This window comes from Nipponia nippon, unplaced genomic scaffold, assembly GCF_047370975.1.
Source record: "Nipponia nippon isolate SJK-2023a ecotype South Korea unplaced genomic scaffold, ASM4737097v1 scaffold_26, whole genome shotgun sequence".
Classification (NCBI taxonomy): Eukaryota; Metazoa; Chordata; class Aves; order Pelecaniformes; family Threskiornithidae; genus Nipponia; species Nipponia nippon.
Window position 1 is genome coordinate 1,125,904 of NW_028262343.1, and position 19,806 is coordinate 1,145,709.

Genomic DNA, 19,806 nt, shown 5'->3' on the forward strand with positions numbered 1-19,806 from the left:
TCTGGCCAGGAAGTCAAGCCAGCTGCTTTTGTACCAGCTTTGTAACTTCCCTTACATTATCTGATAGAGGCAGTACTTTAACGATACCAAAGTTTTTTCCTCTTACAGGCTATTTTGTTAGTTCAACACATTGCCCTAGTCTAGACTTGGTAACTTACTACGATTTTTACTTATTTGTGTAGTGATAAGTGATTTGAAACTGAGAGAGGATCAGTAGCCAAGTCAGTAAGTAATTTGCTTGGAGAGAGGGCATTTTGTCAAAACAGATAAGCCTCCGTTTAAGTCCCCCCCCCCCCCCCGTAAAGTACAGCTGTCTTAAGAACATTACTACATTTTGTGTTATAAAATACATGACTTGTTGGCTGAATAAAAACTGTTGCACTTAAGACATTTTAATGTACCACAATATAGGGAGTATGTTACAGAATTTCTAGTTGGCTTGTCTATAACAAACTACATAAACTTAGCAGTTATTAATACCAACTACACAAGATGATGTAAACAGCAGAATACATATTGTAACATTCAGAACAGTCTATTCTACAGCTTTTTTAAAAAAGTCTGATGCATAAGCTAATTAAGTACAGGAAATCATTTTAACAGGCAAAAGATTTTTCAATTCATAATCTTTGAGCTTTTAAAGCTCCTTGGTAGCAGACAGATTGTGAAATGATGCTAGTTCTAGTGAACTGAACCACTTTAAAACATGCCTCCTGGATAGCAGAAAGGACTCAAATACTAAAAAACAAGAAAAAAATAATCACAAATAAAAGTTTAATTACTACTTCAAAACATTTCAAAAGCAGTCAAGACAATACTAAAAAAAAGGAAAAAAACTAAAAAACACACTGCAACAAGACTTAAGTACAGTACTCTAGAATAGCAACACATCTTTCATAAGATTTATAAACAGGGTATCACTAGAAAATATCTAACCACATTTATGAAAATAAATTTAGAATCTTGGAAATAAAATTTTAGAACGATCACAGGGCAGAGAAGCTGAAATTTAGGCTTATTTATTGCTATGTTTAACTTAGTGTTGATGACATTGTAAATGATCAATTTGATTACTGATATCTACAAATGAAATGGTATAAAAAAAAAAAAAGCAACAAACCAAGGTCAGACATCATTTAAAATAAGTTAAAATCACTTTTGAAATAAGACATGCATACATTTTCATGTAAAGGGCTATGAAACATGAGAACAGCAAACAAGAATTCTGCGTGAAATGAAAAGAGACCAAAAGAGAACGTGGGAGAAGCAAAGCAAATCCTGTTAAAAGTTAACAAGCAGTACAAGAGAGACGTTTTAACAAATGTTGGATTCAAATACATAACCATTTACTGTTTAAGTCCAAGGCTGAAGTCACAAATTAACGTTCTTTAAACTCTATTCCTAGACTAAATAAAGCTCAAAAATAATACTGCTTGCTTTCACTGTACACATGTAGTTCCACAGCATGTTGTAATAGCATTTGGTACAAACTTGTATAAAGTCAATGTTTTAATCATTGGTTGCTGGTGAGATAAGATCTTAAAAATTCTTTAAGAGTTCAATGGTAACAAGACAGACAGTTAACAGACACACAAAAAAATCATCCAAGCCTAAAAAAATGCCAGTTTTCCCAAGGTAAAACACTTCAGTCAATACAGCTGTCAGATATGTTCTCTTGCACTAATGTAACAGAAGGTATAGACTGTTAAACTACTGTTCCAATGGGACAATCAGTACAGCAATAAAAACTATTATTTGAAGTCAGTATTTTGATTTTGCTACTCCATATTTACTGCAAGGTGACTGATGCCAAAGAAGTTGTTACAGAAATAAACTGTGCCCTTTAGTTCAAAGTACTGCTGTGATCACAATTAGAACTATGACCAGTTTTCAAGACCGTACTGGTTATTAGAATTGCTAATCGCACCCCGACTGCCCACATTCTGTACATAACAATCTGGCCATCAGGTACTATCTCAGGTACCCCAGATTTACAGAGGTATCTACTCAAATTCATATTTTTAAGTGTACTCTTAAGTTCAGTATTTAAAACTGACTCACTGAAATTAGATCAGAAATCTGATTGTTCTCAGCAGAAACCAAGACTGACCTAATCTAATAATCCTGTTGTAATATTTATGCATTCAACATACAAATGTTGATACTAATTGAAATCAGTTCCAACTTAGCCATGAAAACTAAAAGCCAGATGAGTGAAATTACCTTCTCACAAACACTGTTTTCCAACCTCACAGGGAATACAAGTGATAAACATATGTATCAAAAATCCACCTAGAAGTAATTGAAATAACTGGGACTCACTTTTCATAAACAAAAGAATCCTTAACTTATTGAAAGTGGATTCAGTTTTTTCAATTGAAGTATTCAGCAGATTAATGTTTAGTAAAGCTTGCTCTAACAAATAGATGAGTCACAATACATTGCATACAACCACCCTTTAAGCCATCAGACCTCACAAATCCCAAATTCGTAGCAATGCAATAGATGTGTTTTCTAGCCACTTTTTTTTAACACAATAAATCTTAGCACTAAAAGAGAAGCCATACAGAAGACGAGAGGCTGTCTCATGTGCTTCATAGACAATGTTTGATTAGTTTTAGAAATGCTTACAGTTCACTTGAATATGTTTACAATCATGAAAGATAGTGAACATTTATCAGTCACAGGGTTCATAAATAGTACCTGTATGTACATTGATAGGAAGTTACAGCTATGTGCAACGGTGCAAGAAACCCAGATTTAACTAGTTAATCCCATGCACCCTAAATCTAAAGTTTAGGTAATACATGTTTCTTAAAAACTGCCTTTTTTCCATAAGCTTCTCTTAACAGATTAAAAAGGAGCATGGTACTTTATCAGCTGAAATAAATAGTAAGAATATATCTTATACAGTTAAAATATCTTATAAATACAGTTAAACTGTATAAGCATAAAATCCAAAACCAGATTCTTACATTAGCTTCATAGAGGGATAAAAAGTAAGACAGCATTGCAACTATTCAAGTGAAACTTGTACTCAGAAGTCCTGAACAGCAATTTCTAGATACCTTTATTTTTGAGAAACTGTAGGAGACTAGTTCATTCATCTTAGAAAAGATATATAGCAGGACAAATAGTCGTGTGATTTCCTGTTCTTAGAACCATTGTTCATTCTTATTCCTGAGTTTTTAACTCATTATGAGAGGAGCTTCATTTATTGAAAAGAAACACATAGAAAACTAAGGAGTAACTTCTTTAAGTTAATGTCATACATACAATATATGGTTTGCCAGGAGAACCTCTGAAGGGAAACATGCATGAAGAGCCTGTTTATTTCTGTTTGCATACCGCAGTTTGGTTGCTGCTTTTAAGAAAAGCTATGAACTGGGAAGCTACTATCCCAGGAATTACACCCAAGTTAGAAAAAGAAAGTGGGAATCTCAAGTATTTGCAGCAATCACCTGCTAACTCCTAAAGGCATAGAAGTTTGGCAAACAAGTATTTGCTGAAACACCCACTAATATTCACACTAATGAATGTCTCAACCACCTGAAAGGCCAGAGCTCACAGGAGTCATACACCTGGCAGATACAACATTTTAATAGTTACCCCACAGCACCAGCTGAGTATTTGGAAAACACAAAGCACCACTTCCATTCAGACCAAAACTAGATCAAAAGTTGTCATTATCCTTTTCCTGTAATGTAACAAGTAATCAAGTATCCACTCAACACATGCAAGTAGTTAGGAAGGCAGTTCAAACAATTCCATACATGTACTGGAGTCTACATTCCATACATTCTGGGAAAAGTTATGCTTAGCGAGACGTTCGCTTTGGAAGCTACAGTACTGTGTAGACATCTCTTAATCTTCACATAAAGAACTTAATTATCAGAGTACGCTATGGTAGATACTGCATTGATGGTGTTTCTGCTGACTCAGCTGTTTCAAGTGATTAGCAAATAGTAGTTGGGAATCAATTCTCTCCAGTCTGATTCTCATGAAAGACAGATGCTGCTTATGTTGTTTTGATCTACTGAGTTATACCTTCTTATATATTTTGAGACCTAGAATTACAGAATCTTACATTCTTTTAATCTCATCTGAGAAAGCCTATGGGGAAGGAACAAGAAGCAAGGAAGGATTTTTCTTGTTCTGCTTCTCCCCACAGTAGAGAACATAAGGTTATTAAACAAATGCTAGAGTGATGTCTGGCCTCGTGGAAGTCTATGGTAATTTAAGGGATCTTAGTAGCACCAGGATTTCACACTTCATTTTTCTTCCAAGACTGCCACCTCAAATATACAAACTGTTCCCTATGCTAGCACAACTGTATTTATTCAGCATGTATCCTTTATAAAAGGAGGAGACTGGCTGTTTACTTTCATACTCTGATGAAGCTCAATGTTTAGTGGTTAAAAATTCAAGAAAACTTGAAGAAAGGTGATGAATCCCAAAAGGAAGTCCAACCCAGTATTTTAAATGTGTCCCCCATGTCCCACATGGTTTAGTTTAGTTACCCTAGTGTTTTACACAAAATAATAACTTCCTTACAAATAGATGAATTAACAATCAATATTTAATTTTTAAGCCAGCTTTCCTTTTTTCTTGGGTGGACCTTTGTAACCTTTGGCCTTTCTTCGCAAGTTTCTCCTATCTACAATGGGTACCTCAATTTCTGCTTCCTCAGAGCTGCTGTCAGCAGCCCGCTCTGCCACTGTCTGTGTGTACTGATCCATCTGCTCAGCAGACTCTTCTGAGTGTTCTTCCAACTGGTTCTTCTGTACTTCCTGTCCAGAAGGCTGCTGAAAAGAAACACCCTCGAGTTCAACCACTATCAAAGAGCTCCGACTCAAAGCAACAGGGGCTTTCTGTGAGTCATGCCCTGCTTCCTCATTTTGATCTTCCACTGAGGAAGCTGTTTTAGGCAATACATTTTCAGAAACAGATTCTTCTGCTGCTTGAATTACCATAGAGTTGGGCAGGCCACTGTCAGAGGGTTCTTCCTTCCGTGCTGAAGCAGCTGCATTTTCAGTGGATGACAACTTCTTTTCAGATTCTTGGTGGTGTTCTTCAGTGCCCTCCTCTACTGATGTGCTTTCTTCAGTCAGCACTTCTGAATCATTTGCATTTAAAACCTGCAGGGGGAGGGGAAGGGTGCCAAAACAATCAAAGGGACAATTAATTGAAGATACAAGAGGCTGAACAACTATTGCCCCTAGCTAGCAACCTCAGAGGCTATTTTGGCATTCAGCATGACTACATGCACAGTCAACAAACCAGTCCTCTCCTCCTTTTTGCACAAGACTATTTTGTGAACTGCATTTGATATCCAGAGTTGCTCTCCTATTTTCAAATTCAAATTATTCAATGGATTATTCAGGTACAGTAAAGACATTCTGAAATTAATCCCGGGGAAAAAAATAAAGGTGTTTTATTTTAGACAGATATAATTATCATTTTGCTACCATAAAACAGTAAAAAACCAGTAAAATCTGTGTTCTAGAAGGGTATTTTACCATTAATTAATTGCTTGTACACTTCACCAGTGCAGAATTACTAGATAAAGAGAGGACGTGGCTTTTCACTCATATCCAACTAATATTTTTAGTGAGAAATAGCTGTTTCATTACTGCCAAGGCAAACTGGAGCAACATATCTTTCTTTTCGGCATCACATACTTATATGTCCCACTTCTGCATATTAAAACAGAAACATTAGTATATTCTATTTATGGATTTACATCATCTGGCCTAATAATTGCTTCTCCCAAGAATTTCGTATGATGGTAGGGGCTACTTTCTATCTGTTACTTAACAAAAGTAAAAACAGCAAGGTATGTACACTCTGAAGGAAAGACAACTTAACATTTTGTTTCAATTCTCTCACCTCTGATACAGTGTCTTCCGAAGGTTTTGCTGGAGACTCAAGGATTAATGGAACAAACAGCGTTAAGGGTTCTTCTCCTTGACTCTCAGACTGCAATTTTGATTCACCACCTAGAACTTCATTTTCCGTTTCCTCTTCAGCCATAATTTTACCAATTTCTTCTGTTACCTCACCGTTAAGAGGTTCAGATGGAGTTTCCTAAAAAAATCACATTTCTAAGTCAAGATTATACCCAACTATTATTCCCAAACACTAGTGGGTGTATCTGTGATCTAAATTTGCAGCTTATTCTGAGAAGCAGCTAGCTCAGGTACCTAGAAATTACTAAGGTATAGCTTAGCATAGAGTAGCTATCCAGCTACTTAACCAGCATATTAGCTTGGTGTTGTCACCTGTATTAAGTTTCTGACTATGGCTTACACTGTTAGGAACCAAGCAGAGTAGTTTTTATGCATCTCGCAAGCATACGTGCTGCAGTCCTTCCTTGAAACCATACGTTAATGAACTCAACATAGTGTAAGATCCACTTTCTCAACGATTAGTAAGAACCTAAAACCCTGGAGGTATCGCTAGGCACAGAGGGTACTCCCAGATTTTAATTCAAGCTGGTAACAAGTATTTGTAGATAAACGTTGGATTTAAAAATCAAAGCAGGCAAGCTTTAAGGGGAGAAATAAAGAATCAACAGTAGTCACTGAAACATACCAGCTATTAGCTTCTTCAAAGATTTTTTTTATTTTGTTTTTTAAATTAGAGATACTGGATCAGATCTTGACCCTAAAGGAATATTCCCTGATACTAATTCTATCCTAGCTTTAGCTAGTATATAGATATACTTCTCGACAAAGCATCAGTACAAAAAGCAAAGAGTTCATAGTCACATGGATCAAGGCAGCAAGGACCATACTTAACAAACTCTAGTTGTATTCCAAACTTCTTATCTGCTATTGCTATCACATCCAGCTCACCTCCTTCTCACTCCATTTCTCAGGGGGTGATGCATGTAACTCCATTTCTGATACAGATCGGTCCTTATTTTCAACAATCATTTCCTCATCATTCGCAACAGCATTCTCCTCAGGTTCTTCTACTAAGTCTTCAGAGCTTTCAAATGTGTGGGCAGGAAGTTCTAGCCTGCAGAAGGTATTAAGATATATCCTTTAAAGTCTTTTAGATTAATACATAATTTTGGTGATCTCAGCAGCAGGGAAATTCTTTCATGACCAATTTTAAACTGCTATATCACATACTTGCCATAGGAAATATGAATCCAGAAAAATAAATACATCTAAAAACAGCTAAATCCTAATTAGGAAAAATACTGAAAGGGTTAAAGCCAAGATAGACAAAGCCACTGCATCAAAATGCCTCCTGAAAAGCCTAGGGGCAAGGAGGATATTTAAATATCTTAGTCACTTAACTAAACAAAAGAAAGGCCTTTGGGATTTAGGGAGTAGTTAGAATGGTTGTAAGATAAGGGGGGCTCCAAGATAATCCCATCTCAGACAACTGGGCCTTGGGAGAACAAATGCATGGAAGATAGGAGACACCAGACATTTTGGTGCAATCACTCTTCAGGTGATGTCTCAATTTCCTTTCTCACACCAGGCTTTATTTTCAGTAATTTTAAAATCAAGCACTCGAACAGAATAGGAAAAAAGGAGAATAAATACCAATTAGCACACTGAAAGACACTGCTGCAGTTTGTGACTGCCCAAGCAACAAAATAAGAAATAATCAATGGAATATGGGCTCCTTTACCTGCTTTCTGACACATGAAGAACATTTTCCTCATTTCCTTTGGAAGTTTCAGGTTCAGATTCCTGGCTATTTTTTCCTATCCTGGGATGTTTTAAATGACTGCTTCGTATCCGAATGGAAACGGGAGTTATGTCAGGGTCTTAGGTATAAAACAAAGTAAATGCAAGTGAACAAATGCAGTCTGTAAGATCTGCACATATTTCCCCCCCAAGTTTCATTAAAGCGACTGAGTGCAAGTAAAACATTTCACTGTGGTACTTATTTTCTGAATATACATGCATAGTCTCTTTACCAAGACTCATAACAATTTTATCCAAAGACCTCAAAATGTTTATGAGTTGAGCCTCAACACCTTAGAGGAAGGCATGTTTTTTTATACACTTTGCAGATGAATACGCTAAGCTTGAAAGCAGTAAAAGAGCCTGCTAGTCTACTAATCCACAGTAATCACAATACTGATAATCAAGGTTATTTTTACCTTCAGATGTGCTTGCATGGGCATCTATTGATTCTTTACCTTTTTGAGAGTCAGCCTGTGAAGCAAAAGCAAGGCTAACGTTATTCCAAAAACTTCTGAATTGATTGAAATACCTTCATCTCCCTACCTGTGGTTGCATCTTTCTAAAGCATTATTTCATAGTAACGATCTTATGGAAGAGCAGCTATAACCATTCTTAATTTAAGACACTTATATATATGTATCTTATCTCTCAACAGATAAAATATTTTTTATCATCTTTACTACAAGCATGAATATTTTTTTCTACATTTTAATTCTGGCCTCAACATAGAAGATAAGACTTGAAAGTAACCTGACATTATAAATGACACTACCAAGTTTTCCCCTAACCATTCAGTTTATAACAGGTGTCCACAGAATTAAATGCTAGAAGTCTTTTCCTTCCCTTTTTTTTTTTTTTTCTTTTTGAATAAACCTAAGGGACTGTACTACAGTAGTTGACAAAATTTATCAGGACAGTTTTATTATTATACTTGTATTCTATTTTGTAGTCTTATTTTTATTGTGGCACACAATAAAATATGGCAGCCCATGGGTTATCTTAAAAGAAAAAAAAAATCAGACAAGAAAAAAAAAAAAACAGAACTTTTAGTGATTCAGCAGTAATGCAGGTTACATGCACAGTCAGCACAAGAGGCTGCTTATGTCAGAGCTCCCTAGAGCTCTTTTGCCTCTTTTTCTTCCCCACCACCCCATATTTCCATTTTTTCTGCAAGTTAGCTGAGGACTCAGTGGTCAAGCACTTGATACTCTGAAGTGGGTGCAAGCTATACACATTAAAATAAAAGTATGCACATTGCTCTTTCTTAGCTGCTGTAAGTAATCTAGAACTGGCAATAACCAGCATCCAGGTGTTCTGCCACCTTTTCAGCCTCCCTTCCAGTACTACCCAAGAAGGCCAGAAACAAGTGGCCATATCTACAGTCTGGTGCCTGAAATAGTTTCAAGTAAGCTTTAAATACATAAGAATTTGTAGGCTAATGATAAATCATTCTAGCATCAAAACACACAAAAATAGGGAGCACTAAGTGAAAGGTGAAAATGTAATTTGGGGTATGTTTTTTTCTGGTCTGGGGGAAGGTGAGGTATTTTATTTTGTTTAGTGGTCCAACAATTTTCAAAAAGTGTTGCAGAACTCGTTACAGATAGTGCAGGTGCCAAGAAGAGAGCTGCCAGCAATTCTACCAAGCTATGAGGAGTTGGAGCACTTTGGTGTCTATCATCTTCCTCTTCTGGAAGAAGGCAAGAGACAGGGCTCAAGTTCTTAACAGCCACAAAAATCGTAAGAACTACTAATATCCCTCTGCTATTTTCTCCAAGTATATCCATGTAGCTCTACAACCACAACATGCATTTTTGAGATCGTTTTGCTGATATTATTATTGGAATCTGAATCTAGAACTCAGTGATGATGCTCAAGACACTTTACAAATTAAAGATAACTAAGATTTGTTGCTTCTGATCATTTAGAGACTAAAAACATCACTACTTTGCTGTCAGTTTTGCTTTGGGAAATGCTAATTTTCTCAACTGGGAAAAGGGACATTTGATTTACATTTCAAATCTAAAGTTTAGATACGAAGAGCTGAAAGTACAGATTCAACCATTATTTCCTATTTTTAATTAAAGCATTGACTTCTATGAGAGTATGGTCATGTCAATACTACAGACAGTATTGAAGCACACAAATCCATCCTCACTGTATTTGGAGCTACAAGTTTTTTCTCAAGCACATTCTGTGTGGCCTCAGAACACAAATAAGATAGAGGAACAGCTTCATAATATTCTAAGACACAAATATATTCATGACCACATATCCATATGTAGCTGAAATCTGGTTGAGATTTCAAATACATACAAAGAAAGCTACAGTCCTCCTATACAGTCAATGTATAACTCTGAATGCAAACTAAACACTTTCCATTGTATTGAACTGTGATGTGAATGTGCACTTCTATAAACACTTTTCCTCATTCTCTCCACTCTTACGATGACTCTACTGTTCAACAGCCTTTCTAGACAGTTTAATCTCAGAGCCAGTTGAAATACTCTCCTTCTCTAAGCTGCTAGCAAACAGCTCAAATTACTAGACCCTGACAGGTATGACAGACCCTCTAAATTCATGGGACACCCCCCCCCCCCAAAAAAAAAGTGTATTTTTAACCCCAGCTTAGTCATCAGTGTTACATCAGTGGGAAGCATAACATCCACCCAAAAAGTAACAAAAGCATTTGTCTTTTATATATAGTGCAGACTTGAGCCAATTCAATTATAATGAGATGGACAAAAAGCATTTCTTATATTTTATGGTTTTTTTAGTAACAAACCAATCAAAAAAAGAGATATCACTTTTTGGTGATACCTCTGATAGAACCATGGGTTCTGTCAGACTGGCTGTTACTTAGACAAAGTGAAGAGATACAAAAAGTACAAGCTCTCTGCATAACCCAGGACTGTTCTTTGAGAACTTGAAACAGAAATATCAAGCAAGCATAACAGAGTTGATCAAACATACTAATCTGCTGAAAACCTACACTTTTTAATTTCAGAAATGTATTCTTTTGTAGAAATTAAAAATATTTACTGAATATAAAGAACAGGCAATTCAAGTCAGAAGAATAAGACAAGATATGTTATATGATTATAGAAAACTTTTAAACGTTCTCAAGCCTTTTTAATATATGGAAAATAGTTTGTGTACCTACACTTAGCTGTATTTCTAGCTCAGTCTTTTGTCCACTTTCTTCAGATTCTGCTGCAGACTGTCGAAAATAATCCTCTGCTTGGAAACTTGTATTTTCTTTCTGAGAGACCTCTGCTGTTAAGATTTTAAAAGAGGAAACAGGGAAAAGGAAAATTATAGTACCTTTATATAACAATTAACCATTCCAAATATGATCTCACTGATCTCAGGACAAATAAAAGTCTTTCTGCTAGTTTCCATGGGCAATGTTCACAGAAGTCACTGTTGAACAAACACTCTACAGTACAACTTTTACAAACTGTCAGAAAACAAAGCAAAGCATCCATACCTGCAATTTTGAGTTTTTCCCTTTGCAATACAGTGGTAATAGGTGTTCTCTGAAACCAATGTCCTGCTCCCTCCACTTCCCACAAAAGTTCATGATCCCCAGGGTACTTCTCAAAATAGTGCTTACAAGCTGAACAAACATAAGAAAAAACACACTACTATATATACTATATACTCGCCTGTACCTCAGTTTTTAAAGTTTATCTGAAATCAAATTCATTTGCAATCTTCCATCATACACATAAACCACCACAAAAAGAACTATTCAACAAAACATTCCAGTCTGAAATAAACATAATATTGCTTTACCCTACCTAGTCATCCTTCTCAATAAAGCCTTTCTTCAGGTTCAAACACTTTCCATTATTATCTTAAACTGCAAACAAAGATAGATGGGATTTTTTTTTCTTCTTCACTAAGCACCCACTTTGGAGTTTTACAACTTCACTGGTCACTGTCCCTGCCAATCACAAGACCCAACCAGGATGGAAGGGCTCTTAGACAGAGGATGTAGTCAAGTGATTTTTGTCACCTCGTGTTATTATAGGCACTTGTGAAAAGCACTCTTTGGGAACATGAACATGTTGCCATTGCATGGTTTATCATCCATTCACTGTTCACTTTTGGAATGTTTTCTTCACTGCTGTCCCTCCACCTCTTTCCTCTCAATACACATACTAAACATCCACGTGGAGAGGAATGCTTTGACATTATTCTGTAGTAGCTACCAGGAAAACTACCATTTTTCACCTGATTCACTACTGATGCATAATCTCAGTGGACGAGATCTCTGCCGTATCATTCCTTGACCAGGGAAATGGATTAGTCATTAAATTCTGCTCAAGATGGTTTGCTGGTTGAAGCTTAACAAACCAGGTCTAAACAGATCCAACAGCAGACAGTGGTTCTTGGAAAAGCAGAAAATTTCCAGTGCCTAAGTAAGAAGGCCAGATGAAAGTGTTAATAGAAGGAAGCCTGACAGATGGCCCGAGAGTAGGCCTTGAGAAACTGGACAAAGGAAATGCTTCTTGCCTGAAAACAGTCCCAAGCAACATAGTTTCCAAAATGTGTGTCATTTCCTAGCTGACATAACCTTCTTCAGTTGTTAATGGAAGAGCCATAAGTGTTTTCCTTGTACATTAGAACTGTGCTTTCTTATACCCGAGTTAAAACATAGCCTAGTATGTCCACTTGATGAGAAGTTCTGAGAAAGCATGAATTAAATGACCTTGTGAGGCTTAGGAGTGAGCAAGAAAAAGGTGCTACAAAGAAGATATACATTAGGAGATCATACACAGAAACACCTCAGCCCACTCTGGAGGCTTGGGGGGGGAAATATAGCAGTAAACTGCACAGTAGCAGAAAGCCAACAGAGATCCAATAATCTAACCTCACACAGAAGATTAAAATCTAATCAGGAAATACTTCAACAAATCAGGATTTTTAACCTTCACTGAAGAGCAAGACATTTAATACAAAAAGTGAGGATGCAGCCACAAACACGGAGCTTGAACAACAGCACTCATTTGGACATGTAAAGAAAGCACAAAGAAGATCAGAAGAATAAATCAAAGAGCTTGCCTATGTACATGAAGGATGACAGTGGGTATCGTAGGCCAAGAGTGTCTTCAGTAAAGGAATCCACGAAGTCTTCCAACATGATTAGCCCAAAGTCTTTCCCACGATGTTTCTTTCTTACAAACATTGTGTCTAGCACTGGCAGCTGATAACTCTGAGTAAGAGAAGAGCTACAAATACTTCCTGAAATAATAGGGGGGGAATCCATCAGTACATCAGCATTGACATGTTGCCGCATGGATTTTAGCATATTCAAATAAAGACCTTTATAATTTATAAAAATTATATCAAACTATATAATAAGTCATATAAATATATAAAGTTATATTAAAGTTATAAAAATAATTTATAATATTCATTAAAAATAAATAATTGCTATCAGACATTTATTGGCTCTTTGGGCAGGCTTCATAATATTGCCAAGATATATCATAGATTAATATGTTAGAAGGAGTCTGCTAAAGCAGTCTGGCAGTACCAGAAAAGAATAGCAGAGATAGAGAGGAAAGGCTCACTTTGAAATCTCACTGTACAATTCCATAGGAAAACCACACTAAAAAAAGAAGCTGAAAAAGGGAGGAGGGAAAAGGAGACAATAAAATTCTTGATTTGCACTTTTATGTAGATTATATAACTCCTCGGGACAAATATGAAGACTATGATTCAGCTCTTGCTTAAGGACTGAAACAGTAATTCAAATGTTTTAAATTAAACCACAAAAAATCCTAGGATGCTTTACATTGAAATTCTCCCATAAATAATACATTATCCATAATTAAATGAAGATGAAACAGACTGTCACAACACACATGTACTTCAGCATCAGAGGATTCAAAGGGTAGCTATGGACTCAGTGGTGACAAAGTGATGCCATATAATGGCATTAAGATAGCATGTCAACTATCCAATCCATTTTCAGACCCTCATTTTGCCAGTCAGTGCAAATAATGTAAAAAAAACCCAACCAACCAAACAAACAAAAAACAAACAAACAAAAAATTAAAAATAGCCCTTTCCTCTAACGAGGCCAAAGAGGAGCATACAGTCATCTATACAACATAGTTTGTCTTCGCAACCTTGTACTTTTGAGGCCAATGAACATACTTATCTTCATTTTTCAAGCAAGGAAACTGTGGGCAGAGAGATTAAATTACTTGGGTAACCTTTGGGATACCAGTCAAACTCCACTACTCCTTCCTAATCATCTGTATCCAGAGCTGTCTTCCTCCACATGGGCTACTCATTTGGAGAATATATCACACAATCAAATATGGGTGAAATATCAATACTGCCTTCAGTGTTTGCTAACTCAGGACAAGTAAATGGGAGAGCATCATGAAAACTATAACAAATGAGCATGAGTATAGCAAAACTTCAGTGCCACATAAACAAGCGTCCCCATTCTAGACTAAAAATAGAACCACTACTCTAATTTCCAGCTTTATAAGGCCACAACAAAAAACACTGCAATGCAAATAATACTTGACCTCGGTGCCAGGGAAGGTTATGGAGCAGATCATCCTGAGTGCTATCACAAGGCACGTACAGGACAACCAGGGGATCAGGCCCAGTCAGCATGGGTTTATGAAAGGCAGGTCTTGCTTGACTAACCTGATCTCCTTCAGGTGACTCGCTTAGTGGATGAGGAAAAGGCTGTGGATGATGTCTACTTGGGCTTTAGTAAAGCCTTTGACACTGTTTCCCACAGCATTCTCCTGGAGAAGCTGGCTGCTCACGGCTTGAAAAGGCATACACTTCGCTGGGTAAAAAAAACTGGCTGAATGGCCAGGCCCAAAGAGTTGTGGTGAATGGAGTCAAATCCAGTTGGCGGCCAGTCACAAGTGGTGTTCCCCAGGGCTCAGTATTGGGGCCAGTTCTGTTTAATATCTTTATCAACGATCTGGACGAGGGGATCGAGCGCACCCTCAGGAAGTTTGCAGACAACACCAAGTTGGGTGGAAGTGTCGATCTGCTGGAGGATAGGAAGGCTCTACAGAGGGACCTGGACAGGCTGGATTGATGGGCTGAGGCCAACTGTATGAGGTTCAACAAGGCTAAGTGCCGGGTCCTGCACTTGGGTCACAGCAACCCCACGCAATGCTACAGGCTTGGGGAGGAGTGGCTGGGGAGCTGCCTGGCGGAAAAGGACCTGGGGGTGTTGGTCGACAGATGGCTGAACATGAGCCAGCAGTGTGCTCAGGTGGCCAAGAAGGCCAATGGCATCCTGGCTTGCATCAGAAATAGTGTGGCCAGCAGGACTAGGGAAGCGATCATCCCCTTGTACTCGGCACTGGTGAGGCCGCACCTCGAGTACTGTGTTCAGTTTTGGGCCCCTCACTACAAGAAGGACACTGAGGTGCTGGAGCATGTCCAAAGAAGGGCAATGAAGTTGGTGAAGGGTCTAGAGAACAAGTCTTATGAGGAGCGGCTGAGGGAACTGGGGTTGTTTAGCCTGGAGAAGAGGAGGCTGAGGGGAGACCTTATTGCTCTCTACAGCTACCTGAAAGGAGGTTGTAGGGAGGTGGGGGTCGGTCTCTTTGCCCAAGTAACAAGTGATAGGACTAGAGGAAATGGCTTCAAGTTGCACCAGGGGAGGTTTAGATTGGATATTAGGAAAAATTTCTTCGCTGAAAGGGTAGTCAGGCACTGGAACAGGCTGCCCAGGGAAGTGGTTGAGTCCCCATCCCTGGAGGTATCCCTGTGGTGCTTAGGGATGTGGTTTAGTGGTGGACTTGGCAGTGTTAGGTTAATGGTTGGACTTGATGATCTTAAGGGTCTTTTCCAACCTAAATGATTCTATGATCGTGACCACCATGTTACAGCATTTTTTTACTTTAAAAATAATACTGAGAATTATACAAATTATGCAATGCATCATTTCTTTAAAAAAAAAATCCACAAAAAGATAACAAAGACAATCAAAACAAATTAGCTGGTTGCTTTCCTATCTTGATTGCTAGACCAGAATAGGTCAGTGATCCAGACAGTTTACTATTGTATTTTTAACAGTTTGCAAAGGCATATATGTATGTCAGATGGGGGAAGTCTCCAGCGAGCCTCCAGTACTGTCATTAATCCTGAATTCATTAACCCCCTCTAGAGATAAAACAAAAATGACAGATTGTTTCTTCTCGATCCAAAAGGTGATATTCTACAAAGTTCTACCAACGTGCTAAACAGCCTACTCAAATACCAAATTTTATTCAGCAAAAATTGAAAAACACAATTAAGTCCAAAATAACTAAAAGGAAAGTATAATGTTTTAGAAAAACAACAGAAAATCTGTACCATTAATGACATAAACCTGCTAGCTAAACTGTAATCTCTGAGGGAATGCATGTGTGGAAGGAAAGGGAATCTCTTTTTGTTACCACCAAGTATAGCTGAATCTTGTGCCTGTGAGTAAAGTTTCTATGTTGTAATGCTATAAAATGTTTAAATGATAATGACATCTGATTCTACAATCATTTCAGATAAACAAAAGCTCTGCATTCTGGAGCTAGGTCAAAAAAACCCAAAAAACAAACAACAACAAAAAAAAAAGAAAAACAAAACCCACCAAAACCCAAGCATAGCCCAATCTAACAGTAAGCAATTGTTCTACAGAAAAATAAAAAGAAGAAAAAAAAAAGTTTTCAGGTATACCTCATTTCTACAATTTTAAATCAATTTTGTAGAATATGAAGAAATCTAAAAACTTTCTTAGATTAAAGGACATAAGTATTTAAGCCAGAAATTTTAACTGCAATCTGACTTCTTATGAATTCAAGAAAACACCAACTCACTAGGCCTGCAAGGCTTGTAAAGCCTACTAAACAATATTCTTCAAATAAGCTTCCTATCTCCCCCCTTCTACCCCCTTCAAATCCCACAATACACAAGTGTTTTACCTGTAGGTTTAACAGAATAGAACCCAATAGCCTCTCCTTTTTTCCACATAATCTTAGCATAGTCGTTACTACCGTGACAGAGAAATGGGACCTCATTTCTTTCTATTTCTTGTTTCCGATAGATAATTCGATTCAGAACATAAAGAACCACCCTCTCTCCAACAGACTTCACCTAAGGAAACACAGAAAAACATTTTAGAAGAGCGGTCAGTTTAGCTGATACTCACACATCAGAGACCTTATTTTTCAAAGTCACCAGCTAACACAGCTGCAGACGGAGTCAAGAGAAGCTGTAAGTGCTAAAGCAGGATGAAACTCTGGGGTTTGTTTGAGGCCTAGGAGATGCTTTGAAGCCATAGCAATAGGTTTAAGTATAAAGCACTACCACAGACAGAGGATATTTCACGACTTCAATGTCACTCCCAATCCAATGGGTAAAAGCTGAGAGAAGTGCTGGGAGTGGGGTAGTGGGGGGAATGTTTTGATTTTAACTCAAAACTATTTTTGGATTTAAGAAACATTCACCACATACAATAGCAGTATGCCAGTCTCAGATTTCTCAGGCTAGCAGGTAATTGGAGTCCTACAGAGAAGAAATGATGAGCCTCACAGGGTAGCAGGACTTGGCACACTTGATCACTGCTGACAGAGTGGCAAGACAACAGGATATGATGCAGTGGAAGAACTAGTTACAACAGTTTGTGGCGTGAAACAAGGAATTCAATATCCTTTTCTCCGTTCTGCAGGGTTCCTTTTACATATGAAATTTAAGTTCACCACTATCCTACCCACTGTGAAGGAAGAATGGAGAAACCATGTTCCCTTCCCAAAGCCCAAAGTCTCAGCTACCCTACCTGTAAAAGATTCAGCTTTCCTGATTTACTCACCATCCTACCATTATGAAGCACACAGAAAACAAGGCTACATGCCAAATTCTCTAGAGTAAATTTAAATACAAAAATCAAAGATGAGTGCCCAGATATGAATTATACTCCCAGAAAAATACATGTTTCCAGTTTTGGAAGAAACCACAACTCCATACTACATAGGTGTCAGTAATGGGAACACAGCTCAATGATGAGCAGTAAAGCAGATACCAGGCAACTTACTTTCCCAAACCTCATGTATCGCCACTGCAGGCCACCAGCTCCAACTTGCCTCTATCAAACAGGTTCCTTTCAACTTTTTTAGCTTACTAGTCTCCTGATAAGACCAATAGGTACTGCTGTGATAGAATGCACCACTCTACTAAGATGTTTCAATACAATCAGACATACTATGTTCTAAAGAGTAAGGAAAAAACTCTTTTTAACATTGTTAACATCTAAATAGCTTGCATATGATGCTACTGTACAAGAGTACCTCTTTCTCTAGACAATATCTTCACAACCCTTCCCCCTAGTACTTATTTCCTCTATTCCCATTGGCCTTGCTTTTGAAATGAGACAGGTAACTCATTTCTGAATGAAATGAAAACATGTAACATCTCACACACTACCTATTTGCCATTACTTGCCATTATCTTGAAGGATAAGAATAATTGCTAGGTGAATGTTGGAGCACTTTACCTGCTGAAGCCCCTCTCTAGAAGAGACAGATGTTCTCACAATGTCATCAATTGACCACCACTGGTCAGCAAGATACAGGGCTACAGCTTGAAAGAAACAAGGGGAAATAAAAAGTTAGTGATTCTTAACATTCCAAAAAGAAACATATTCATTAAAGCTGCTAAACAATTAGGAATAACACTGCAGTAACCAAGTTAAGCATCTTCTAGTTGGCACTATATTAATGCAGCTCTTTCTTACTACCTTAGCACAACATATGTGGTGCTATACACTCCCCACCCCCCATATGCAACACTGTACTGGATTTGTGCGGCAAGGTTGGGGGGGGGGGGGGCAGCTACAGGGGTCGCTTCTGTGAGAAGCTGCTAGAAGTTTCCCCCATGTCCAATAGAGCCAATGCCAGCTGGCTCCACGACAGACCCACCGCTGACCAAAGCTGAGCCAATCAGCGACAGTGGCAGCGCCTCTGTGATAACATATTTAAGAAGGGGAAAAAACTACTGCACAACAGCAACCGAAAGAGAGGAGTGAGAGTATATGAGAGAAACAACTCTGCACAGCAAGGTCAGTGAAGAAGGAGGGGGAGGAGGTGCTCCAGGCGCTGGAGCAGAGATTCCCCTGCAGCCTGTGGTGAAGACCATGGTGAGGCAGGTTGTCCCCCTGCAGCCCATGGAGGTTAACAGTGGAGCAGATATCCACCTGCAGCCCGTGGAGGACCCCACGCTGGAGCAGGTGGATGTGCCCCGAAGGAGGCTGTGACCCTGTGGGAAGCCCACGCTGGAGCAAGTGCCTGGCAGGACCTGTGACACTGTGGAGAGAGAAGCCCATTCTGGAGCAGGTTTGCTGGCAGGACTTGTGACCCCACAGGGGACCCGTGCTGGAGCAGTCTGTTCCTGAAGGACTGCACCCTGTGGAAAGGATCCATGCTGGAGCAGTTGGTGAAGAACTGCAGCTTATGGGAAGGACCCACGTTGGAGAAGTTTGTGGAGAACTGTCTCCTGTGGGCAGGACCCCACGCTGGAGCAGGGGAAGAGTGTGAGGAGGAAGGAGTGGCAGAGACAACGTGTGATGAACTGACTGCAACCCCCATTCCCTATCCCCCCTGCACCACTCAGGGGGAGGAGGTAGAGAAATCGGGAGTGAAGTTGAGCCTGGGAAGAAGGGAGGGGTGGGGAGAAGGTGTTTTGAGATTTGGTTTTATTTCTCATTACTCTACTTTGATTTTTATTGGCAATAAATTAAATTAATTTCTCCAAGTCGAGTCTGTTTTTTGCCTGTGACCATAATTGCTGAGTGATCTCCCTGTCCTTATCTCAACCCATGAGCCTTTTGTTATATTTTCTCTCCCCTGTCCAGTTGAGGAAGGGCAGTGATAGAGCAGCTTGGTGGGCACCTCGCAGCCAGCCAAGGTCAACACACCACAAATGCTCTCTGGTCCAAAACTTGTTTGAAAACTGAGAACAATAAAACCAAATGCAGATTTTGTGCAGCATGACATACAGGAACTGTGTCACTGTGCTCTAACACCGCCTTCCACTATAAATTGGGCCTGCCAAGAAGAGTCTCATT

The 19,806-nt window shown here is 38.6% G+C and overlaps 1 protein-coding gene across 3 annotated transcripts in view; it reads right to left on the bottom strand.

Moving 5' to 3' along the window:
* Positions 1-757: 757 nt before the first annotated feature.
* The window catches only part of LOC104014187 (soluble lamin-associated protein of 75 kDa), a 36,693-nt gene continuing 17,644 nt past the window's right edge, over positions 758-19,806 (bottom strand). The window contains exons 4-14 of one of the 3 annotated variants that reach the window (XM_087762609.1): positions 18,238-18,323; positions 16,670-16,841; positions 12,783-12,962; positions 11,203-11,331; positions 10,876-10,988; positions 8,129-8,183; positions 7,651-7,789; positions 6,858-7,023; positions 5,890-6,087; positions 4,971-5,138; positions 758-4,805 (exon numbers count right to left, since the gene is read on the bottom strand). In XM_087762609.1, the coding sequence (XP_087618735.1) occupies positions 4,587-4,805; positions 4,971-5,138; positions 5,890-6,087; positions 6,858-7,023; positions 7,651-7,789; positions 8,129-8,183; positions 10,876-10,988; positions 11,203-11,331; positions 12,783-12,962; positions 16,670-16,841; positions 18,238-18,323 (1,625 nt within the window). In that variant the 3' untranslated portion in view covers positions 758-4,586. Of the gene's footprint in view, positions 5,139-5,889; positions 6,088-6,857; positions 7,024-7,650; positions 7,790-8,128; positions 8,184-10,875; positions 10,989-11,202; positions 11,332-12,782; positions 12,963-16,669; positions 16,842-18,237; positions 18,324-19,806 lie in introns of all 3 variants that reach the window. The other 2 variants (XM_087762608.1, XM_087762607.1) reach the window with 2 other exon arrangements.